The sequence below is a fragment of the Sycon ciliatum genome, chromosome 10 (genome assembly GCF_964019385.1).
Source record: "Sycon ciliatum chromosome 10, ocSycCili1.1, whole genome shotgun sequence".
Taxonomy (NCBI): Eukaryota; Metazoa; Porifera; class Calcarea; order Leucosolenida; family Sycettidae; genus Sycon; species Sycon ciliatum.
In genome coordinates, this window is record NC_088652.1 from 25,738,255 (window position 1) to 25,764,132 (window position 25,878).

The window sequence follows — 25,878 nt, forward strand, 5'->3', positions numbered from 1 at the left end:
GCAGCTGGCTACAACTCGCCAGAGCCGCAGAGGGCAGTCAAAGCCGACGCCTGTTGCATCTTTGCCACTTACGGTTTAGTGATATCGAATGACGTGGGACATCTGCAGTGTGAACACAAAAGAGCGTGGCGTGACGACCAGGATCGACTCTCATCGAAGATTTACCACTCTTGTGTTCCCAAGTCACCTAGTGTGGCATAGTTCATAGCCAGCGAATGCAGTACTGCCAAATCGTGGTTTTGCCGCTGGACAAAGCAGCAGCCGAGAAGGAGACCGGCGTTGGGAATCGGCTACGGGAGCTGACTGACGGCTACGACCGCCATTGCAAGTAAATCTGCTTCCTCGACGCTGCCTCGCCTAAACTCGCCTCACACCCATGCGTTGGCTCGGGCAGGCCCGCCATCTCCAGGAGAAACGATTCGTGTTGTCGAAACGAGGAAAGCGAAAACGTCAGCCTGTTGGGAACTTTAGGGGGTTTGTCCGTGGTAGTATTGCCTTACGTGGTGTCAGCGAGGTTGAGGTGGAAGGAAGAAACGTTGCTTTGTGGAATCGTCGTACAGAGCTTCCTGTCGAAGACAAGACGACTTGCAGAATTCGTCTTCGCAGCCAGTACTGAAGCTACAGGTAGAATCTGCCAAGCAGTGTGCGTGTGTGAAGGATGAGGTCAGCGTTGTTTGTTGCGCTGGTCGTATCGTTTGGATTCGTCACGATCAGTGGTATGTGTACATAATGATTGATTCTGACTAGAGACAGAGTAGGGTGTTTTGAAGTAAGCCAACTTTAGTGGCGCTCCTGTTGTACTTGTGCGGTACTAGTCTGAGACTGTAAGTAAAGTTAGGCTAGTGTAGTAGTGAGGGCATAGCTATGATTTTGTATCGAGTGCTGCATGTATCATGTGGAAAGCTCTCAGTCAGGTTCTATTATCAGTGGAGGGAAGGACATACATGTAGGTCACCTGCATTGAGATTTGAATGGCAGATTTGAAATTTCGAATGAAAAATTGTGTGTTAGTTGATGACATAGTCACCTAAGGTGCGGCCCGTAAAAAAATGTTTTCCACGATTAGCGTGCCACTCAAGTTAGACTGAGTTTGCTGCCTCCGCAGGAACGCCACCATCCTCTAGGATCAAGACCATTCGTAAAAGTGACAGTTTTAGGCTGACACACCATTCCAGCCCTTTGCGGAAACTACTGTATTTCCCCGAATATAAGTCGCACCTTTTTACATAAAATTCAGGGTAAAAAAGGGGTGCGACTTACAATCGAGCATGACTTACTACTGAAGGCAATATATCAAAACGATATGACATGGACCTGAAATTAGGGGTGGGACTTACAATCGAGTGGGACTTATAATCGGGGAAATTTCTTCCTTTTTTTTGACAATGTTATACTTCAAATAATAGGTGTGTAAGGCCATTTCTTCACTTGCTAGGTACCATGCATACGACAAAGCAAAGTCTTATCATTTTCTCAACACAATTGTATACTGTAAAAGCATAAATTTTCGGTGGTGTAATATTTTCAATATTCTCCAAAATCAGCGGTTCGGTGGAGGGAAATTTTCGGTAAAACCCGTTTTCCAGGTAAGTGTACTAGTACTACATGTATACAGTATCGGTTGCACCGAAATTTTCGGTGCGTTTTATTTTCGGTAAAAATTGTCGGCACCGAAGTTACCGAAAATAAAACACCACCGAAAATTTCTGCTTTTACAGTAGATTGGTTTCACATCTTCGGTCACGGACTAAATCTATGCAGAAAGTGACCATGGCATGTGGAACCAACATGGCCGACATCAAGTGACCCAATGATGCAGGGATTGAGTGGAGTTGGAGCCAACATGGCTGTCCTGTGTGGTCATGTGATGTGAAACCACTCCGCAGGTGGTTGTGACACAAACTTTACTCTCCTGTTTGTGACCCACCCTGAACGACTTCTTCGGTACCATGGTTAAATCTGGCTCTACCGCTGTATGAGTAATGCGTATACTTGATGTACCTGTGCGTCCATTGTGGCAGTGGAAAAGTTCTGTGCCGTCACATCAAACTGTGGTGGACATGGAAATCCGGTCGAATGACCGGGGCCGGCGCCCTCAGTGCGCACAGAACGTTGCATGCAGTGCCCATGTTGATCCGATGCGACCACCGCGCTGCAGCGCGTAAATGAATGTGTAAACGTTTGCTTTCTCGTACTGACGGCTGCATGGCCAGCGCCCTGGGGCCGCTAGACATGCGACCGGATTTCCATGTTTCCGACAGTACACACAACTACACTCAACCCTGTGACAACCTCGGGTATGGCAACAACTCACGGGAACAGGCACGATCTTCAGCCCCAGGAATCATTTGACTGCATACTGGCAACCTCACGAATAATGAAAACTCACAAGTACCGTACTTCCCCGAATATAAGTCACCTTTTCACACTAAACTACAGAGCCAAGAAAGGAGGTGCGACATACCATCGACCATGACTTACTGCTGAAGTGAATTTATTGAAACGATAATGACATGGACCTGAAAATGTGGGTGCGACTTATAGTCGAGTGCGACTTACAATCGGGGAAATACGGTAATGGCCCTTTTCTTGGTCATGAACGAGGGTCATTATTCACAAGGTCAAAATGCAGTATCACAGAGTCAGTGTTGATATGACACCGGAGGGCTGGCTGGGACGTAGCACTGTCAAGCCCTTTATCTACGCCGTTGTGTTATTTGCACTATTGTGTTTTTGTATTGAATTTATTTGACTTCGGTGGCTCAATCGCTTGTTACCAAGGTTACACACTTGACCGCTTTGTGACGGTGCGCTGCTTTTTTTCATGTGTGTTTCCGCGCGCAGCTCAAGATTGCAAGGATGCGGCGAATTGCTCGCAATGCATAGACATATCGCCCGGGTGTATGTGGTGCTCTGAACGGGTAAGGGGACATAGCCACTGCGTATGGATTATCACTATGACAACTGGCCTAAGAAAAAGTAAATTTATCGTACCTGTTCCCAAAGGGAACTCACAACGGCCGCTAACGCCCGGTAAACCCTAGCGGCAGATGCAGCGCCTAACAATGGAGGTGAAGGGATAAGTATCGCAACCACTGGCACAAGTGCCGAGAAATCCCATTAGCCGCATCCATGTACCCCTTGTGCCTGGCCACAAGTTCCCAGTTGACTGTGGGTAGAAGCACGGCTGGAAAACACGCTCCCAGGCAGGACTTAACCATGTCTCATATACTGTTATAGTGTGATTACCAATTTGCTTATCAACAATGTTCTGGCATGGAACATTATACTTGTGTGGATATTAAATACTCTAGAGATAGTCTCGAGACATTGCCAATTTGAAGCAGTTTCTATCTTGTGATTTTCTTGTGCTTTTCTTGTCTTGTCTTTGTTGCACTGGCTCAGGATGAAAAATGGTCGACTGGGCGGTGCAGCACCAACGCACTCGGCTGTGATCCCGCGCATATTGTTCACCCGCAGTCCGAGATGAAAATACAGAGTGTAAGACAGAGTTCATAAAAAAAACTCCCTTGTGCTTGCCCTACAATGAAACTTGAGTAAACCACACACGCACCTCCAAGTGCAGTTCAGCACAAGTGAAATCCAGTCGCGTCACTCAAGTACGCGCTAAGCGTTGCGCACAGGGTTGCGGAACTGTGCAAGGCTTGGGTGATGCGAGTGGATTTCATTGAGCAGAGCTCTAGATCAAATCTGTGCTACATAAATGAAGTACTCCGATATCAAAACGACTGGACACAAATACGTCGGATTCCTTAAATTTTACCGAAAGGGAAAGAGCAATATTCAGTATCCATTTGAAGAGCTTTGATGCGAAAGCCACTACATTTCATCACTTTTTAGATAGTGGCCGAAAGGGATTCACGAGTTGTGACGTTCCCCACTCAAGTTTCATTCTATTAAAGGGGAAGTTAAGGCAAAAATCATAATTTCACCAGTTGTAGTCTTCGGGGTGCTGAGTCGAATGGTCGTGGTCCGAGGAAGCTGAGACGCTCCCTTCCTACTTGAATCCCAATCGAACTCGCGCACTTCCACCGAAACTGGGTGACTGCGCATACTAGATGGGGATTTGTGTGCAAAATGTCACTAAAAGCGCCATTTCATTCTTATAAAAGCACGCATGACCGCGATTGGCCCATATGTTGTAGTCTTTTGGCCGCTGAGTCGACTGGTTTTGGTCCGCTGCGATGCAGCGTTCGGCCCTTATTCCCAATCGAACATGCTTGAACAAGCGGTCGCGTGCTCCTGCGTACACCAGTCACCTGGTCACCGTGCCTGCAGGGTACAACTTCCTAGCCTGTTTGACCTTTTTTGGGTGCAGTCCTGTCACTCGAGTTGAACGAAAATTGGTGTCAAAGTTGTCGCCTGCTGGCGCTGTGACCAGGTGACTTGGGCACGCAGGAGCACGTGACCACTTGTTCAACCATGTTGGATTGGGAATAAAGGAGGAACGCTGCATCGCAGTTTTCTCGGACCAAAACCAGTCGACTCGGCGTCCAAAAGACTACAACATATGGGCCAATCGCGGTCATCCGTGCTTTTATAAGAACAAAATGGCACTTTTAGTGACATTTTGCATACAAATCCCCATCTAGTAGGGCGCAGTCACCCAGTTTCGGTGGAAGTGCGCGAGTTCGATTGGGATTCAAGTAGGAAGGGAGCGTCTCAGCTTCCTCGGACCAAGACCATTCGACTCAGCACCCCGAAGACTACAACTGGTGAAATTTTAATTTTTGCCTTAACTTCCCCTTTAAGGTTGGGGGTACGGCAATGTGAAAAGGTTCTGGGTTGCTATGGCAATTATGGAGTGTGGGTTGCTATGGCAAGCGTGGAGAAGATGTAGCTACCCGAGTGAGTGGGACATGTGAGTGAGCACAGGGAATGGAGGTTGGGAATGGACCAACTCGTAACACCTTGCACCACCCCTGATATTATGTCGTTTGTCTTTTGCTTGACGTGTCTGTGTGTGTTCCTTTCTCCTTTTCACTTCAGAATTTGCCACTAGAGGGACAGGTGCAAGTTGCCCCACAAAAGTTCTTTGTTCGCTTGAGACCCCGTACGTGAACACGTCAATAGTGTTTCTTGATCGTATCCTGATGATGGCTCCTGGCCGAAAATTTGATTTGAGATAATTGTAATTTGCGTGGAAGAGACCACTTGATTTGAGGATGGTGTGTGTAGGGGTTCATGTAATGAAGTGGCTGCAGTGGAGCTCGCGCACATTAAGAGATGGTAGCTGCATTGCTGCATATACTAGTAACTTCAGAGTAAGTACCTGATGGTTCCATTGTATCCTATGTCTGCATGTCCCAAGTTTTATAATTATGGTCTATTCCCCTTTAAGATGAGATGTGTGCGCGTGTGTATGTATGTGTGTGCATGTGTATATGTCTGTCCATGTGTACATATCTTCATGTGTGTGTGTGTGTGTGTGTTCTGTTTGTGCACGTGCACTGGACTAGACGAGCAAGTGCAGATGAAGATCAAGCTACGCCCTCAGCCCAACTACCCTCTGGATGTGTATTACCTAATGGATCACTCCAACTCCATGAAGGATGATCTCGATACACTCAAGCTCAACTCGGTTTCACTCGGTCAGTACTGCAACATAATCATGTTGGAATATGGTTGGCGTGTGGCATCATTGATTAATAATGAGGGTGTTAAGCTGGTAGCGATTGTGAGGGTTCTGTAGGGCTGTTAAACCTGGCTGGTGTTGTAGGACTGCAGGGGCGTCGGACACAGTACGGTCACAACGGTATTAACCTTACCACTTTTAGCGCCAGGTACCCTGTCCTGTGAATCAATAAAATACGCTGATCTGGTATCTAAATTTCCAAAATTTTCGGCTCAGCCACCACTCCCCCACGAGTAAATTGTACTTCAGATGGGTGACCGTACCACACTAAAATACCTTCCGACGCCCCTGAGGAGTGTGTTGATTGATCGGCATGGAGACTTTGTGTACTGAACATTGCTAAACACGCTCTTCTGGTGGTCAGTGATAATAACGAAGAGACGCTGTGCCTCGTCATTATCCTCCCGGAAAGGTAACTCACTGTGTGTGTGTGTGTGTGTGTGTGTGTGTGTGTGTGTGTTTGTTTGCATGTGTTACCCTACCACAGCCAATGCCATCCGGTCCGTTTCGAACAACTACCGCATCGGGTACGGTTCCTATGTGGACAAGACCACCGCACCGTTTGCACTCATGCAGGGATTTAAGTGAGTCTAGCAGTATATCATGTGTGTATTTTCCTTTTTGTTTAGTTTTGTTTATGATCCGCTGACGGGCACAAGCGAATACTGTAAAACCGGGAATTTCGGTGGTGAAATATTTTCGGTATTTCCCAAAATCAACGAAAATTTTGGTAAACCAATTTTCCAGAATACGCGGAACTCCCGGTATTGCGAACAAATGCCATCAGTCCCTTGGCGTTCGTCCTAAAGAGGTTTTGACGTTACCATGCTTTCGGCATGACTATGGTGTCAAATCTGGGGCGTGATCACAACAGAGATGTGTATATTGCACGGGCCAAAACTGTTGCTTTAGGTCTGCAGCTCTGCAGAAGATATGTTTATGTTGTCTGATGCCACCTCAATGTTTTGTGGGGCAAGTCCACTACAGCCGTACGCACTGTAATACCAGCTCTGCATAAAAGGCCATGAACTTTGTAAGGTCATACTCATAAATGTACTAGAATGGGTTGTACCTGCCAAAAACGGGGCAACTTGCCCGACAAAAACGTTTACAGCCATCTTTGGTACATACCTCCCCTTGACTAGTCTGACTGCAGCATGCATGAGTTGCCTTTTCACGCGTATCTCTGTTTTTTTTCTTCCTTTGTCCAGTGTGCTGTATCCATGCGCAGGCTGCAAGAAACCCTACAGCTTCACCAACACCCTGCCCTTGATCAACGACTCGCAGTTGTTTCAGGTATGTGCTGCACCGAGATTGCCCTTTTAACAATAGCCTTGTCGGTCCTGTAGTCTCTTTGTGTACAATGACTACACATATATATATCCTGTGGAACAAAATAGATACCGTATTTTCCGTAATATATGCAGCACTTTATAAACGTGCATTGCAATCGAGCTATGTCGTTGCTCCACCATCTACTATGCGCCATGCGCTACCTGATGTGCCAGCCTGGTATATCAGAGACCACTTACCATGCATCGACTAGGCGCGCACTGATGTTGGTGGTGGTGGTGAGAAGGAGAGCTCTTTGCCAGAGTAACTTTGCAGCGTAGGGAGAGTGTGAGGGCAGGCGTGTATTTATCGCCATATTGCCAGGTGTGTATTTACCACTATATGAATCAACTTTCTAAACCAGTAAAAAATTCACCCAAAAAGCTCCATGGGAAATAGGTAAAGTATTTTTTTTAATGATGGGGGAACATCAGCAGCTAGCCAGCATGCAGGTAAATAAATACAAATACGAATACAGAACAACAAGGACAATCAAGGCTTGTTTGCTGCTACTTTTGTTTGCACATGTTTACATGTATGTGGGGTATTTGTATGTGCACACTTGTTCATCAGATGGCGGTGCAACGTGAGACCATATCGGGTAACATCGACACGCCTGAAGGAACCCTGGAAGCTCTGATGCAGACCACGGTCTGTGAAGAGGTATGTATATTTGTTTCTTTTACAGCCTGCCCATGTTGGCTGTGAACTTCACACCTGACTGAAACCGCCGCCATTCGTATTCTATTAGTCAGCTACACATCAAATGTGTATGCCATAGGTTGGCAAAATCCAAATCCAATCTTGCAAGAAGCTGGGATGTACTCTCTAATGCATGTACCTCTATGGCTCACTGTGTCTCAACCTACAGGTGATTGGCTGGCGTAAGGAAGCGAGGAAAGTCATCATCATCGCCACTGATGCAAACTACCATGCTGCAGGAGATGGACGGGTAGGTTGTGTAATCTAATTACCGTATATTCTCTGGAATATGAAAAATATAGAAATTGGACGGTATTGATAATTTTCGCTACAGAACCCACCCAACCTCCACACTGAACGAAAATTGTAATGACTTTTCAGCTAGAACGGGCTGATGTTTCAGCTGTCAGTGGGTTTTTTGAAGTGAAAATTCTCCTCGACCCATCTACCCGTTAACGAACCTTCTTTTTTTGGTTTTGCATGAGAGATCGATATTTATGAAGCAGTTTGTGTCACTTATCGATGCTTGGTCGTAGGCTATGATTCCGAGACCTCTGGTCGGATGAGCCTCGCCAACCACATCGGCACATCGCCTCTACTCCCCTTTGTTTTGTTGTCCTTTGTTTTGTTGTCCAGTGTCATTTCAGTTGTCCTCTTTCCCTGATTATTAGGAGGGCTGTGTTTGCTAGTAAAAAAATTAAAAATTAAATAAAACTAAACTATTATTTGGCTGTGACTGCAAATATATATTTGCTTGTGTACACTTGCAGCTTGCAGGAATAGTAACGCCAAATGACGGCAAGTGTCACACAAACCCGGAGGGAGATTACACGGCCGGTCTGCACCAGGACTACCCGTCCATCAGCTTTCTCAATTACAAGATGCAACAGGCGGATATTCTGCCCATCTTTGCCGTCACGCAAGACGCTGAGCCGGCATATTTGGTAAGGAATAATTGCAATTTGGTATTTACTATCTATCTGAACATCGTCCCTCATTCTCACTGTGGGATCAGTTTCCTGGGTGTTCATAGCTACCAGTATCAGTTCTGTCTGTCTTCCTCTTTTTGTCCATCCGTTTGGCTGTCCGTTTTCCGTCTGCTTCCTTCTTCTATCTTTATGTGTTTGTCAATTTTGCTATGGTATCTTTTGGTGTGTGTGTGTGTGTAAATATGTGCATGTGTGTAAATGTGTGCGTGTGTATGTACGTGTGTGTGTGTGTCGAACTGTGTATGCATGTGTTCACACGCTCGTATGCACGTGCATGCATGCCTACAATGTGTGTATTCAGGCATTATCGAGGAGAATGCCTGGTTCGGTTGTGGAGATCCTGACCAAGAACTCTTCCAACATCGTCAACATTGTGCAACGGGAGTTAGCCGTAAGTCACATTAGAGAGGTTAATATGCACGTTATTCCCGACGTGACGCGCAATTTCACGTCAAATTTGGCGCAAAACTCCAAAATTTCGATGTGAGCAGCAGGTCGCTTGCGTTGATTCTTCGACGTGCGAGCCAAATAACGCGAGCTGAACTTTTCACGTCAGAAATAACGTGCATCTTAACCTCTCTATTATCTTCGAGCACCTGAGCTTATTGTGCTTACACGTGTGTACACAGTGCCAGTGTTGGTCCTGGTGCTGCCTATGCATATTCTGGAACAGAGGAGCGGAAGCGGCAATGCTCGGAATGCTGTTGATGTAACTAGGGTCATCAGCGCTCGCCTTGAAGGAGCACATGTTTCAACTTGATTGTTGATTGGATCTACATGCACTGTGCTGCTCGATCACTAGGCCTGCAGCCTCTGGGAAGTGAACTGGCTGTAAACTTGACTCGTGAGAATGGGCTTCATGTTGTCTCTCCTCTCCTTTGTAGGTTGCTGTGCTATTATATTTGGTTTCGAGGAGAATCGAATCTTTAGCTTATTATCTGATGATTCTCCTCACTTTCTTGTCTTTTGCTGAATGTGATGTGCTCAGAATCTGATCAAAGAAGGTAAAGTGACTGTTCTGCCTCACAGTGGTGTGCAAGTCAGCATCACAGCCGAGTGTCCGATGTGAGTGATTTCTACAAGTGTAAATGAGATGCACTAGCCGTATTAACTGACGTACCCATATGCACACATCAGGCGCGTAGCACCACCGTTGGGGGGCGGTCCGGCCGGAGGGGTGTGCGGGGGTCTCCCGCGGGAAAATTTTGAAATTAGGGTGCAAAATCCTGCATTCTGGGCACTTTTGACATGGTGTTAAAAAAAGGTGTCTGGCCAAAGCCGCACCGGCCGGACTGGCTACTACGCCCCTGAACATACAATCCCCAGCTACACTTTGGAACTGTTTTCGTTGCCTATGTCCCCCCTTCTCTCTCTTCGCTTTGTTTTCGCTGCCTGGGCTCTCATTTATCTTTGCGTGCTTGTATTGCTGAGGGAACATATGCTGGTTTTTCGTGGGTTCCCATGGTGCATGGGCCACGCGTACTCATTCGGCGGATATGTGTGAATAATAATAATAAATGAGATGCTATTTTATCACTTGAGGGAGTTGAAAAAGGACAAAATCTGTAAAACAAATTTAAAAATGGCTGTCACCCGCAGGACTCGAACTTGGGACCTTCGCTTACAGACTAGCGATGCTATAGCAGCTGTGAGACTTGGCATAGCAGTCATCTCATTCAGATATAGAGATGACCTTATCACATATGAGTGACATGTGTATGACCTCATCTGATCACTATGATTTGTTTGCTGTAGGAGACTGTTTCTTGCTGCCAGTTGACGATGCAGAGCCCATATTTGTGATGGTCCAACAATATTTGAGAATGCTACGTATTATCTTGAGATCGCCTACTGCATCGATACAGGTGGATCGATTTTTGAAAGTTTGGTTGTGAAATGGTTAAAACATGTTGTTCAAAGTTACAATCTGCTGGTTCCGCTTTTTTCTTCTTTTTTTCCCATCAGGAATGCCGGCGCTGTTCTGGATACAGACACAGGTTTCGAGAAGTGTGTCAACATGGCCGTAGGAAGACTGGTGAGCTACAGTCCATTCATCGGAAACTGGCCCGCTGGCTTTTGAAAGTCCGATTTGGGCCGAATTGAGGATCAAAAACCCACTTTAAATCTAAAAAATCTGGGTTTGGGATCTGCTTCTCCATACATTTGGCCATGGCATACCTGTCCTAATTTTGTAAAACCGAGCTGAATTTCTAGTTCCCTGTTCTTGGACTTTTCTGGCCTCAAATGTGGCAAGGAGTAATTGCACGGGTCACACAATGCAGGATGTACTGTGGTTTTCACGATATCTACAACTATGTGAGAGCGACACCAAAAAGTTATGGTGCCAGTTTCCAATGAATGGACTGTTATGTCTGGGCACATGAATGGGCATATGAATAGTTTAGATGCCAAACACGACATATCCATTTCATCACTTTTCGGATTATGACCAAAAAGGATTAATTTTTTGGTGTACGCGTTACGCGTAGTTTGTGTCTAAATCCAATTTTGGCCACCATTTTTAAAACGGTTCTGGTCAGATTTTGAAAGTGAAATTTCGGCTGAAGACGCTTATTATTCAGTACAAACACCATCAGCAAATCTTGTTTTCATATATGATTAATTTGTATTTTAATATATTTAAGGATTTCCCAAAGGCTTTGGGCCTGTCGAGGGGATCTCTTGCAAGAAGAATGAAATGACAACTTTATGTAGAGGGAGCAGTTAATCGAGGATAGGCTAAGGAAATAGATCGAGGCATACAAAATATTGTAATTAAGGAGTTGGGATACCGTCAGTGTAATGAATATATCGGCGAAAATCCTGATAGAGAGAATACTTGAATTCGGGGAGGCTGGTTATAGAGGTAGGCAATTCCTTAGCATTGCAGCTTTGTTGGAAGAAAAAAGCACACCGGATAATTGATGTTACGTTTGTTTGGTCTTCTTGGACTTGAAGACAGTGAAAGGTGAAAATGGTGGAGGTGTTCTGGAGATATATGTATAAGTTTAAATAGAGTAACAAGAGCTGATACTTGTCTGCGAAAGTGCAAGGACTCTAAGTCACAAAGGGCGTTTAACTGGGATTTCGTTTCGCATCTATCTACATTTTTATGTAGCAAATACTTCCTAGCTACTCTGGCTTGTAAAAAATTAAAACGCTCCAGCTCGGCTTTGGTGATGGCATAGGACCAGGCCGAGCTGGCGTGTTCCAGGGCGGGCGGACAAAACCTTTATATAGAAGTAGAAAGGCCGTGGGGGCAAGATGCCGTCCCATGAAGCATAGCAGTTTAACACGACGTTGGAAGGTTTTCAGGATGGTCTGAAGATGGATGATGTTGGACTGGTCAGGTGTTAAATACACTCAAGATGCTTCGCTGCTTCAACGATGGTGATAGGTTGGGAAGAGAGCTGGATAGGGTGGTCGCCACTTACGGATCTGAGTCGTTTTGGCTGGTGAAAACTCTCCACCGACGTTGCTGGCCCATAATTGGGAGGCAGAAAGGTCGCTCTCAAGACGAGATTGGTTCCACTGCAGGAAATGTACATACAGGAGGGTGACATCGTCAGCAAATAAGTATGGGGTGCGTAATTGTTCCTTGAACGTTTTCGTGGCCATCTCTTCAGAAGGATTACTGGCAAATCAAAATTTATTCAAAACTCAATATAAATATGCACAATGCAAATAGTAACTTAGACCCTATTTAGCACGAGCAATGAGAGCTGAAAGAAAATTATACAAGGAGGAGGAGGAGGAGGAGGAGGAGGATGACAAAGACGGAGACGATAATGACTCTGCCAATTTCGTCCTGGAGCAAGTCACTGGTCCACCACACACAACATCTGGCGGTTTCTTAGGTGGCCGGCCACGCTTTCTGCCACCGGAGGTGGACGCAACCGATGACGGTAACGAGGAAGTCAATGACGACGAAACTGAGGATACCGATGTCCTCGCCTGGGCCTCAATTCTTCAGCCTTGCAAGTTGTTGAATAGTGCAATCCCGGCAAAAGTTTCCATGTCTTCTGCTGTAGTATCGCTATCATCACCTCTAGCGATGGGGTCCAAGGTGTGTTCGTGTATGATGTAACTTCCAAGGGCATCGGTATGCAAGCATTCTGACTTTGGCGAATTGCAATTTCCAATAGCCGAAGGTGGAATTGAATCAAATCCAGACGCTTGTTGCACCTTGAATTTGTCTTCCGTTCCATGCAGCGTTCCATGTCCCGACTAGCGCAGCATCTACCTTTCCAGATGATCCAGAGGAGACTGCAAAAGTAGTAGACACACACACACACAAACACAAACACACACAAACACACACACGCATGCGCATGCACGCACCCATGCGCACACACACATACACACGCACGCATGCGCACACATCCGCCAACAGAATTTCATGCGGGAACACTGCGTATGTCAGGTATAAGACAGGTGCATAGCATTACTTTGAGCGATTTTAAATATCCTGTTTTGTATTTCTGTCCTTTGTGCAGGCTACCTTCCATGTATCTCTGGTTGCTGAGAACTGTGATACACTGAAGAATCTGAAAAAGTGAGTTCAAAACATTTCCCCTCTGGATCCTGCGTCGCAAGGAGAATTGTGAAACAATGCAGTGACTTGCTACTCCTGATTTCATTATGGATTTGTGATATCAGAATTGTGAATCAATGCAGGGTCTATTCTCCAGTTGCTACTTTAACCCGATTTCATAACTGATTTGTGATGTGCCCACATGGAGACAACAGCTGATTATCAAACAAAATAAGCTTGACAATAGAAATCTACCGGATTGTGTGTGTGAAGAATGCAGTGCTTTCTTGAGTGCGGGGGAGTTGCCTGCAAACGTGTAATATAAGTTATGCAGCTGCGTGAGGCGTCCTTTAGAATTTTTGGAATAAAAATCTCTTCGAAATATTATCTGTTTTGTTGCAATTGGTAAGTACTGCCTTTATTAGAGCTCCACTGGGTGTTTTTTAAATAGATGAACGAATTCGGAATGACACTTCACGCAGCTTCATTATAAACACGTATTGTGGCAAAACACTCTGACCATCTTCACCACCCTGAAGATGGTCAGAGTGACCGAAACGTTGGGAAGCAAGAATTGTTCGACTGTATCTGAGTGTTGACCAGTGTTGCCACAATACAAGTTGAGATTAAACGGGTTGTGGCAAAAGGCGAATGTTGTCCATGTGTTTCATGGCTGCTCTGTTCTGTACAGTATCACGATTCGCTTTGCTGGTTTTGGTGACTCCGTCATCAACATTGAACCGCTGTGTGAGTGTGATTGTGATCAGAATCCGGTAAGCATGGCAGAAGCGCCTTGGAACTTTTTAAGAATAGAATTTTTCATTGCTATCAGGTTCGGCCTCATTTCCTCTGTGCTGCGCTGATGAGTCCTTGAAAGGACGAAACAGTTCTGTCCGCAGATTGAGAATAGGATACCTACCCAATGCTGTAGACGGTAAGCTGTTTCGGCCATATATACCTCATGAGTGCAGCTACGAGGTTTCTAATGTAAGCCGAGCTACCGGCCATGGTGCAAAGGTGGCACCACAGACATTAAGACGTTGCTCTAGCGGCAGAGTGCTATAGCTAAGAATAGAAGACGTATCGAGCGCGTGTGCTGTAATTCGGTAGTCACGTCACTTGGCACTTCACGTAAAAGGCTCTAGCACTCAGCACTTGCCACTCGTGCTGCTTCTGTGTGCATAGCACATGCTTTCAGCTGTGGATTTAGACCGCCCCAGTGTCGCGTCTTCCCAACAGTTACCCAGTTGTAAAGATACTAAAAAAAATATAGATAAATTCACGGTTCACGTGAGACTCCGCTTCCCCCGAGTTTTCCGCATCCGTCCGTAGGAACGCCACCACCCTCTAGGATCAAGGCGCAGATGCAGTGTCTAAACAGTGGGAGGTGAGTATATAATTTCATATCTGTTCACGACTACAGAAATTGATATTGAAAAACCATCGAAAAATCATCAGGATGTGTATATTTACTAAACTGTTGAATAAAAACCTTTTCCGAGTGCAGTGAACCACAGTGCAAATTTTTTTGTGGCCATTGCACCAATATGGCTTTGTCTTTTGTTCATCTGTAGATCCACTACTCCGAGTGGTGTGACTTCCACGGCTCCGACTACTGCGGCATCTGCCATTGCAACGAAACCTACAAAAGGTATGTGCTTACAACATCCCCTGTCTTCTCTATGTCCTTCACTAGACTGATTTTGCAATTGCCGGAAAAATGTACGTCGACCCGAACCATTGCAGAATGACTTTTTTTTTAATCCTCTCCTGCATTGCTCGTGCTAAGCTACCCCAAGCAACCCTGGTTTTATTTGTGTCGGGAAGTAACTGTTCTCTCTCTCTCTCTCTCTCTCTCTCTCTCTCTCTCTCTCTCTCTCTCTCTCTCTCTCTCTCTCTCTCTCACCATTTATTCTACTTCTCTATTCTTCAGTGAAAATGGCCGGTGCGATTGTCGGGATACTCTACAAAGCTGCATAAACCCGTAAGTTGGGGCACGTTTCTGCGGAGAACCGCTGTCTCTGTATGCATTTTCCGTGTGCATTGGTCTGCGTGAAATACATGATGTGTTTATCTGCGTGTGCATGTGTATGGTCACCTTGCTAGTAAACCAAAATTGTTGGGGTAAACCCGGGTGCTCAAAGTCCGGCCACTTTGACAGTAAATTCTTGCCGAGGTAAACTCGCACCAGCAATAAAAACTGGTCGGAAACCTTCTTGTGGATGAAAGCTGTGGTGGTCAAAGCTTGTTTTGAGGCCAGGCTCGATTGAACACAAACCACCTTTCGATCCGAGCTGTTTCTCTGAAGTGTGCTGATTTTTCATGTCAAATTTGCGTGTTGCGGAGGGTGCTCTACAATTATTCCTTGCCACATTTGAGGCCAGAAAAGTCCAAGAACAAGGAAATAGAAATCCAGCCAGGTTTTACAAAATTAGAACGGGTATGCCATGGCAAAATGTATGGAGAAGCAGATCCTAAACCTGGATTTTTGAGATTTAAAGTGGGTTTTTGATCCTCAATTCGGCCCAAATCCGACTTTCAAAAGCCAGCGGGACAGTTTCCGATGAATGGACGGTAGGTTCGGCAGGCTAGGAGGTGACTCAAAAGATACACTCTCTCCTTTTTGCTAACTTGCTGTCCCTCGATTTCGACGGATCTACCAAAACGATACAGTTTGGCATATGCCTCCACCAGTTTACTTTGCAAAAGGGTGGTACATGTATGTTGGAATACAATCACAGAACATGAAGCTAGGGATGGTTGGATTTAGGATATGTGGCCTGATTTCGAGCACCTGGGTCTACTATAACACGTATGACTTTTGAGGGAGTCGTGTGTTGACATTTTTCATGATCTCAAGCTCTGGTTACGGTATGCCGTTGTCTGTTTGTTAGGAACACGGGACTAGTGTGCGACAACCGTGGACAGTGTATCTGTGAACGGTGTGAATGCGACAAACCAGCCGTAAGTCGAGTACCCCGTCCCCTGTATCCCCCTCCCCTTTACCCTTATCTTGCCCACCTCCTACCCCTCCAACCCCCGCCTCGCTACCGTGCACTTCACCTAGGAGAAGTTATGGACTTTTTAACATCTTTCGGCTAGAAATGTGACTTGAACATTTCCCCTCTTTGCGTCCCTATCTTGTCATTCAAGTGCCGTACGTGTGTGTGTGTGTGTACACGTGCATGCGCTCGTGTGTACTTGTGTGTTGACTTACTCTTGCGTGTACAGTTTGACAATCAGATCATCTACGGTAACTTCTGCCAGTGTGATAACTTCAGCTGTCCCCGTGATGATGCCGGTCGCGTCTGTGGAGGTATGTTATGTTACAGAGGTTAATATGCACGTTATTTCCATGTACTAAATATTGCGACAGAGCTTTCGGCCATATTTTCAATTCATTGCATTCCCAACTCATCACAACCACGCGCTCTTCAGCCGAACCATACAGAGCGCACTTGCGCCATTTCTGGTGTATAAGAATGATCATTCCTCCATTATCATCATCATCATCATCCTCTACTGATGAGCTCCGACAGGGAGCGAAACAGCTGTCTAGAGGCGTGGAGCAATAATTATATCTCTCAACGGAAGTGTCCTTGCTGGTGTCTGCATGGTTCGGCTGAAGAGCGCGTGGTTGTGATGAGTTGGGAATGCAATGAGTTATTTCCATGTGACACGCAATTTCACGTCAAATTTGGCGTAAACTCCAAATTTCTATGTGAGCTGCAGGTCACTCGCGTTTTTCGAAGTGTGAGCGAAATAACGTGAGCTGAACTTTTGCGTCCCGTCAGAAATAACGGGCATCTTAACCTCTGTTATCTTTATTTTACTTCACCATAGGTACAGGCATCGCTGCCTTCTTGCTGTGGATCATGAATGATGCCACAGCTCCTAGGCTATGGTGAAAAAATAAATGCTACGATAGATATTGAACTCGGACTCGGATAGATTAACGACCGCGATGATCAAATATGAACAGTATGGGAAAGAATAAGATGTCATGACTATCAGCAGTTACAATAAAACAATACCGGTATGATGCTGATAGCCACGAAACTCAAAATCATCAAACACACTTTCCTCAACACTCTATTACTGGAAAACCGGGAATTTTCGGGTTGCGTAGTATTTTCGGTATTTCCCAAAATCAACAGTTCGGTAGCGCAAAAATTTCTGTAAACCAGTTTTCCGTACTGCAATCAGCATGCATGTACCGTAAAATCCCGCCGAGCGCCCCGTCTCTCCCATCCGCCCCTCCCTGACTTCTTGTCAGGGACGTGATTGATTGTATCCTCGTATGACTCTGTCGCAGTCTGTGATGCCGTACTGTACTGCAGACGCGTGCTCAACCCCGTTGGAAATGTACGCAACAGTGCCCACCCTCTTGACCAGGGATCGCACAAACCCTGCGTTTTGTCGGGTCTGTACGACTCCTGGCTCTTGACCTTTGGTCGGTGTACGAGATGCACGAACAGTTTTCGTAGGGTGAGTACTTTTTCATGTAGCACTGAATGCGGCAAGTAGGACTCGCCCATCCGCCCCTCCCCACCTGAATCGTCGAGGAGGTAGGGGAGGAGGTAGGAGCGCTCTGGCGGGATTTTACGGTACATGTATTTTCGATGCGTTCTATTTTTGTTACGGAAAATAAATCTCCACCGAAATGTTCCGGTTTTACGATATCTAGGAAGGCTTGAATGGGACTGGCCAAATGTATACCCAACTCTTCTGTCTGGTTCTTTACTGCAACCTTCCACCTGTACTGATATGGTTCTGCTCGGTGAAATCCGACCCGATGTACAAAACTGACGCCCGGGACCAGTTCCGATTACATCACTCTATTTGTACATGTGTAAGTTCAGCCGCATTCGTGCCGCTTCCAGGGCGCCAAGGGCCGTGCAAGTTGATGGCTCCGAATATGCAGTCTGGGTCGGACTTCACCGAGCGCAACTGCACATGGCTTTTGTATCCTCTCCTCCCCATTATGAGTTTTGAATATAGTATAATTATGTCTTCTCGTGTGTTGCTTTCGTGCACACAGGAACGGTACGCGGTGAATGCGAGTGCGGTGTGTGCGCGTGCAAGAACAACTATACTGGCATTGCCTGCAACTGCACGCATGTCACAGAGACCTGCAAAGCCCCCGGTGACCTGGTAAGGCTATATAAGAGAGCGGACAAAACATGCTCTTAATGCATTGAATCCTCGATAAGAACAGCACCGAGAAGGCAGGATTTTGCTGTAGAAGAACTGCTATTCAATATCTCCTTCTCTGACGAGCATTTGTAGGTGAAACAGCTGTCAGAAGGAAATGTTTTACCCGTGACGCCTTCGTTGTTTGAAATTATTGGGGTGAATAATGGCTACCGAGGGTAGCAATGGTCGGCTTAAGCGCATGGAGGAGAGTGTGTTGTACTAAGAGCTAGTATTCCTAACTCCATGGAATGAATCACTGTGTTTTCACGGGGTTTAAAATATGCACATGAAGAATTCCTGCTATTGCGAACAAATACTCTAGATGCCTTGATGTTTGTCGTAAAGACGTGTCACTGTAACTGGATAGAGAGGCAAGGTATACATACCGCTCTCGCCAAGATGACTACTATTCTCATGGTTTTTCTGCATGTCCCAGGCCCACCTGGGACATGCAGAAAGCTGAACATGCTGTTAGCTACCCTTGTAATAGAAGATATCCCACCTTTACTAGGGCTCTCTTGTGCATTTGAGTTTGCATTTGAAACTGGCCGAAATGGCTGTCTGCAGCTGACTCGTGTGAAACTGTAACGATTGGTTGCGTGTGTGTGTGTGTGTGTGTGTGTGTGTGTGTGTGTGTGTGTGTGTGTACAGAAACGTCTGTGTCGTAACGAAGGTATGTGCGAGTGCGGACAGTGCAAGTGCACGGACGGGTTTGCCGGTGAATTCTGCGACGTCTGCACAGCTAACCCGGATAAGGTATAGTCCTACTCTCAGACATGCAATATTTCGTAACATTCAGGGAGAGAAGGGAAAACGTGTGTAGAAAATAATACCGTATTTCCAGAGCATAAGCCGCACTGGAGTACACCCCCCCCCCCCATTTTTTGCCACAAAATACAGACCTCTACCCTACCAGTATTAGTCACCGTTCATTTTATTATCAGATAAGCTGCACCCCCTTATTTGGGTGAAAATTGAGCGTTCCAAGTGCGGCTCGTTCCGGTACTCCGGAAAATACGATATCACCCCTATTCAGGATTCGAACCAAGGACCTCATCTGTATAGATAAGCGATGCTCTTCCACCAAGCTATGATGTTGTAGTCATCCGAGTATCGAGTAGTATAATTGTCTAGTGGTGCCAACACCAATGCAGAAACACTATTACACTAGCCCCCCCCCCCCCCCAACCATCGATATAATCTGTCCAGTTGCAAGCACTTTTTGCTGGCAGTATTTTGTCTGATTAGTGTTTCTGGCTGGCAAAGAGCTTGTTATTAGAGAGGTCAAGATGCACGTTATTTCCCACGTGACACGCAGATTCACGTCAAATTTGGCGTAAAACTCCGAATTTCGACGTGAGCTGCAGGTCACCCGCGTTGTTTTTCGACGCGCGTGCCAAATAACGCGAGCTGAACTTTCGCGTCACGTCAGAAATAACGTGCATCTTAAAACTCTCTATTGTAACGTTTGGGTTGCCCAGAGACAAACCCTACAATGAGTAGATTAGTTTTGCCTCTTATTTCCCTTGCATGGCTATGTCTCTTTTCTTCATTTTCTACTCTCTACCCATGCTCTTTGCATTCGTTCCTTGTATGCTCTTTAGTGTGCGCAAATCAGTATCTGTGGCCGTGCCGCACACTGCTTGAGTTGTCCAGAGTTCGGCGGTGGTGAGAACTGCAAAGACTGCTCTGGCACGCGCACTATAGCCACGCCAGCCGGGCTGGATCACTACATCGAAGGTATGTTAGAGATGTTGGCGGCACGATGAGACATGATTGTGTGATTACTCGTCTAAAACAACAAATCAATCTACTGCAGCAGCAGCAGCGCAAGCATGGTGCTTTGCCTGCAATGCAATGCAATTGTGTGTTTAGTACAGCTTGAACGTGGCATTTGTTCCGTAGCCGCTAGTGATAACATTATGTTGTGGTATTGAATTTTGAATTGTGAAAGAATTTCTTGTTTCCACACCGGATTGAGTATCCAGAGACGTCGGAAGGTACACGTCAACTACTACAATGTACTCGTCGGGTTGGGAGGCTATTCTGAAAAATTTCCAAATTTAAAGCCCAGATTAGTGTATTCTATTGCTTCACAGGGTACCCGAGACAAAGCGTGGTACGGTCAATACCGTAGTGACCGGAGTGTGTCCCACACCCGTGTTTGCGCTGACACCCTGTTTCTTTCGCAGGTATTGAGGCTACGCGATGTGAGCACACAGACGAGGATGACTGTGATTTTTTCTTCTGGGTGGCGGTTAAAGAAGACGGGACTTTCTTACCATTAGAAATCGAGGAGGAAAGAGGTAAGTTGATGCCGCTTGTGCCTGTGGGAAAGGAACGCATTCTTGGTTCTGCCATTGCACTATCTCTTGCTGTGCTTGTGTTGCTTAGGCGCATGGCTATCACTAGCTCGGAGTGCATGTGCATGGCGTGCATGGCGTGCATGGCGTGCATGGTGTGTTGGCGAGTGAGTGTGTTTTTAAAAGTGTGGTCTTTGTGAGTGAGTGTGTGTAAGTGTGTTCTTTCATTGGTGGACTTGGGCTTGTGCATGTGTGTGTGTGTGTGCGTGCGTGCGTGCGTGTGTGTTCTTGAAGTTAAGTACTATGTGCACGTATATTTATGTGGCTGTGTGTGCTCGCGTTGACTTTGTCTGTTATCTCCGCAGTCTGTCCGAAGCCGTTCAACTACATAGCGCTGACGATCGGTATTATCTTTGCATTGTTCTTCATTGGCCTTGTGGCCCTGCTCATATACAAGGCTATCACATACCTGAAGGTTAGTTATGTTCGCCTCACTGTGCTCCGTGAGTGTCGTAACAGTACCTTAGTTTGCGTTATTGGAGAGGTTAAGATGCACGTTATTTCTGACGTGACGCGAAAGTTCAGCTCGCGGTATTTGGCACGCGTGTCGAAAAACAACGCGAGTGACCCGCAGCTCGCGTCGAAATTTGGAGTTTTACGCCAAATTTGACGTGAATTTGCGCGTCGCGTGGGAAATAACGTGCATCTTTTAAACCTCTCTATTACGATGTGGTCAATTGACACCAGAGCACCATGTGATGAACTGGCAGTGTTGTTGTTATGTCATTACGTCGTGGTGATGTCACTATGACGTCATCATTGAGTGGCAACAAATTAAGTGTGAGTTGTGGCAGATGCAGTAACTTCGCTAATAACGACTGCGGATATAACGACAATTCGCGAATAACGACAGCATTTCTATGCCCTGAGCAAAGTCCCATCCAACTGTAATACATAAAATGAGACTTCGGGTATAACAACACTTTGTGAATAACGACACTTTTCTGATGCCCCTCCGAGTGTCGTTATAAGCGAAGGTGACTGTACTATTAGAACGAGCCGCGAAATATTTCCTTTTACTAGCCCAAAAATACCCATTGGAGACTTGCACATCCAAAGCTAGTATTGAACGGTGCTGCTCAATAAAATCTGATCTAGCGATTAGCCTTGCACCAGTGAACGTCCCAGTATTTTTTTTTAGGTCTCGGACTCCACAGTGCCGGCGGCCTAGTAACGGAATGAACTTTTCTTGAGCGGAACTGCATTTACTCATGCCATCCCTTGTACTTCTTTTGCTGTGTGTGTCTGTTGTTGCCAGGATGAATACGAGTACAAACAGTTTATGAAGGCACAGGCCACACAACAATGGTCCAAGGTAAGATTTCAGCTACTTCTCCACATTGACGCACAGAGCTTTCTCTCGCCCATCCAGTTTTTTGTGCAATTCCCTATCCCCCTCCCCCCCCCCCCCCCCCCCCCACTTGCAACCATAAAGAAACCCTAGTGTTTTGGCCTGCAAGGGCATCCTGTCCTTTGTCAAGGCTTTCCTGGCTTCATGGCTCAACCAAGCATGGTGTAGGACTCTCATGACTATGGCACGCGAAGTAAGCAGTGCATACTCGTTTCCATGCAATTGACATTAGAGACCATTAGCAAACCGTCACGCTTACGGTCAAACGATTGGACAGCTCCGATTTCCAATCGTCAAAGCATGCACGGCACGAAGCCGTGCGTTAAACCAGTCAGGCACGTGATGCGGGTGATTCGCGATCCGTGATGCAAACCGGAATTGTAATCGTTTCGTGATCACCCGTTGGGGCTGCTCCAATTGTGCTCACAGAACGATTCGAGTTTCCCGCGCGCCGGCCTCATTCCCAGTTTGTCCAAATCGTTGCACCCGATGGTTTCCTAACAGTCTCTAATGTTGTTATGTGCATGCCAAAGAATGCTTCAGAAAACTCTGTCCTACTCCGACCATGTTCTCTTCACTGCACAGGAAAGCAATCCGTTCTACAAGAACCCAACGCAAGTCTTCATCAACCCACAGTATGAGGGCAGAGATCGGTAGCTGCTCGTTGAGCCGCCATTTACTGCGATGTTCACCAGTTGATACAAGATAAAACCCAGTTGCTGGAGATTTTCCTGCATTGTTCATACATTTCCAAACTAAGTTTACTCAGTGCTGCCGTGTTTTCGCAATTATTTTGGTTCCCTCCCCTCCCTCTGTCTCCCCAGTGCTCTCCCATTTTTCCTGAGATATCTTTACTGGCCCTCCTAAATAAAGTAATAATATTTTCAAATGCAACAACAGCTTTCGACTTTTCCCTCTACTGTTTCTCCTATTTGAAATTTTCTTGTTATTTCCCACAGCTGGCTGCAAATCTTTCATACTAATAACATTGAGCAAAATGAGTAATTGAATACATTATAATTATGCAAAACAGTTAGGAATGGTGAAATATCTTATAGGAATGATGAATTGCATAAGCCTGATTTATCCATGCAACGCCAAAAAACGCGTGTCGTTGTAAGCATTAAAAAATGTCACATCCATCACCTGAATATGCTGTTGTAAACGACAAATCATTCCTATTATGGGTCACATGGGTTTTTTCAGTGCTAAATAAGGCACAATATGTCGTCAGTATGAGAACGGATATAGAGCAGAGCAATAAAGAGAATAATGCTGCAAATGCCATCATCCAACCAGTCAAACACGCCAATCATTCGCTCAATTAAATCGGGGGTCGTACAGCACCACCGCTGCTGCACAACACACTGGTCTAACCCAGAGCCAGCCAGGATTACCTGGACCCGGGACACCACCGGACTCGTACTGCAGTGTTTTGCTAGTACGCATCAAGCTACATACCGAAATTCCACCTCCTAACAGATGGAACCACACAGTGTATATTTACATGTATGCACACAGAGAATGAAAGCTCAAGATACAACAAGAATGGATATCCGCAGTGTGAGAAGTACAGCAGCATCCATCACCTAGTTGCCAAACGTGGGGTTCTCGAATTTCTGTGTGGACGGCTTGAACAGTGGATTTTGGGCCTGGATAGAGCAAAGCAGGGCATACGACAATGAAGAGAGGTGGTGATGTTTTCAAGAGTATAGGACATGTACAGGGAATATGTATAGAGCAAAGTTGCCATCGGCTTCCGAATGTGCTCATAAACACACAAGATGACCTGCGACACAAGTTCACAATGGTTCGTGGAATTGAAGACTGCCTCAATGCCATGAAACTATGAGTTACAACACATATTTAGCTTTCCGTCATTGTGATCCTGTGTCACAGAAACAACACACATTAACCCATTCAGCGCTAAAGACGTATGATATACGTCATTGAAAATGATGCCCAGACGCTGAGGACGTACATATACGTACATATACGTACATCTTCTTCAATGCCAAATAGGGAGTGCAGAGCCTGGGTGCCATGACCAGTAGCGTTAGATGGGTTAACACCACGCAGGTGAACCTAACAGTGAGAATCTGAACACACACACACACATGAATGCGTCGGGTCTCACCTTTGACCAATCCTGGTTCTTCTGCGCCTTCAGGAAGTTGTTGTACTCCTTCCGATCGCTATGCCAGGTGTATATCCTCCAGATGAGCAGCATGACAATGCCAGCGACCAGCAAACCAAGGACTATTCCCAGGATCAGCGGTAGATAGTTGAAGGACTCTCCAGTGCTGGCATTCAACACAGGACAAACTGCAATAGCAGCAGCAGGAGCAGCGGCAGCATGAGATAAAACGCACCACACATACAGAATCAGATCGTTAAAGGGGAAGTTAAGGCAAAAATTAAAATTTCACCAGTTGTAGTCTTCGGGGTGCTGAGTCGAATGGTCTTGGTCCTTGAAAGCTGAGACGCTCCCTTCCTTCTTGAATCCCAATCGAACTCGCGCACTTCCACCGAAACTGGGTGACTGCGCCCTACTAGATGGGGATTTGTATGCAAAATGTCACTAAAAGCGCCATTTCGTTCTTATAAAAGCACGGATGACCGCGATTGGCCCATATGTTGTAATCTTTTGGACGCTGAGTCGACTGGTTTTGGTCCGAAAAGGCTGCGAAGCAGCGTTCCTTCTTTATTCCCAATCGAACATGGTCGAACAAGTGGTCACGTGCTGCTGCGTACACCAGTCACCTGGTCACCGTGCCTGCAGGGTACAACTTACTAGCCTGTTTGACCTTTTTTGGGTGCAGTCCTGTCACTCGAGTTGAACTCGAGTTGAACCTTGGTGTGAAAGTTGTCGCCTGCTGGCGTGGTGACCAGGTGATTTGGGCACCCAGGAGCACGTGACCGCTTGTTCAACCATGTTCAATTGGGAATAAAGGAGGAACGCTGCATCGCAGCCTTTTCGGACCAAAACCAGTCGACTCAGCGTTCCTCCTTTATTCCCAATCGAACATGGTTGAACTAGCGGTCACGTGCTCCTGCGTACACCAGTCACCTGGTCACCGTGCCTGCAGGGTACAACTTACTAGCCTGTTTGACCTTTTTTGGGTGCAGTCCTGTCACTCGAGTTGAACTGGAGTTGAACCTTGGTGTGAAAGTTGTCGCCTGCTGGCGTGGTGACCAGGTGATTTGGGCACCCAGGAGCACGTGACCGCTTGTTCAACCATGTTCGATTGGGAATAAAGGAGGAACGCTGCATCGCAGCCTTTTCGGACCAAAACCAGTCGACTCAGCGTCCAAAGGACTACAACATATGGGCCAATCGCGGTCATCCGTGCTTTTATAAGAAGGAAATGGCGCTTTTAGTGACATTTTGCATACAAATCCCCATCTAGTAGGGCGCAGTCACCCAGTTTCGGTGGAAGTGCGCGAGTTCGATTGGGATTCAAGTAGGAAGGGAGCGTCTCAGCTTTCTCGGACCAAGACCATTCGACTCAGCACCCCGAAGACTACAACTGGTGAAATTTTAATTTTTGCCTTAACTTCCCCTTTAACATTGGCACAGTTTCATGGTAACCGAGCACAATGAGGCCATATTTCCCCAAGACCTATCCGGTAACACCACACTCATACTGGCTCTGATCCACTCACTAACAATCAACACCAGACTATAGGTATGCATGGTGTGAGCTGCAGATTGTCCCGGCTGCTGCTGTGCTAGCAGTCACACAGGACAATGG

The 25,878-nt window shown here is 46.2% G+C and overlaps 2 protein-coding genes across 2 annotated transcripts in view; one reads left to right on the plus strand and one right to left on the minus strand.

Annotated features, from left to right (window-relative positions):
• LOC135826073 (integrin beta-1-like) lies at positions 1 to 23,159 on the plus strand. Its single transcript, XM_065338712.1, has 26 exons — positions 1 to 716; positions 2,845 to 2,921; positions 3,406 to 3,501; positions 5,011 to 5,074; positions 5,481 to 5,612; positions 6,144 to 6,240; positions 6,868 to 6,952; positions 7,562 to 7,651; positions 7,860 to 7,940; positions 8,461 to 8,634; positions 8,981 to 9,070; positions 9,668 to 9,744; positions 10,645 to 10,714; positions 13,176 to 13,234; positions 13,905 to 13,986; positions 14,788 to 14,864; positions 15,147 to 15,197; positions 16,108 to 16,177; positions 16,445 to 16,529; positions 18,255 to 18,367; positions 19,061 to 19,165; positions 20,014 to 20,149; positions 20,602 to 20,715; positions 21,078 to 21,187; positions 22,031 to 22,087; positions 22,709 to 23,159. Exons 1-26 carry the CDS (start codon positions 659 to 661, stop codon positions 22,778 to 22,780), a joined length of 2,322 nt encoding a protein of 773 aa, XP_065194784.1. The 5' UTR covers positions 1 to 658; the 3' UTR covers positions 22,781 to 23,159.
• Positions 23,126 to 25,878, minus strand: part of LOC135826071 (integrin beta-1-like) — a 38,638-nt gene continuing 35,885 nt past the window's right edge. Inside the window, exons 24-25 of the mRNA XM_065338710.1 lie at positions 24,261 to 24,448; positions 23,126 to 23,775 (exon numbers count right to left, since the gene is read on the minus strand). Of these exons, the coding sequence (XP_065194782.1) occupies positions 23,713 to 23,775; positions 24,261 to 24,448 (251 nt within the window). The 3' untranslated portion in view covers positions 23,126 to 23,712. The remainder of the gene's footprint in view (positions 23,776 to 24,260; positions 24,449 to 25,878) is intronic.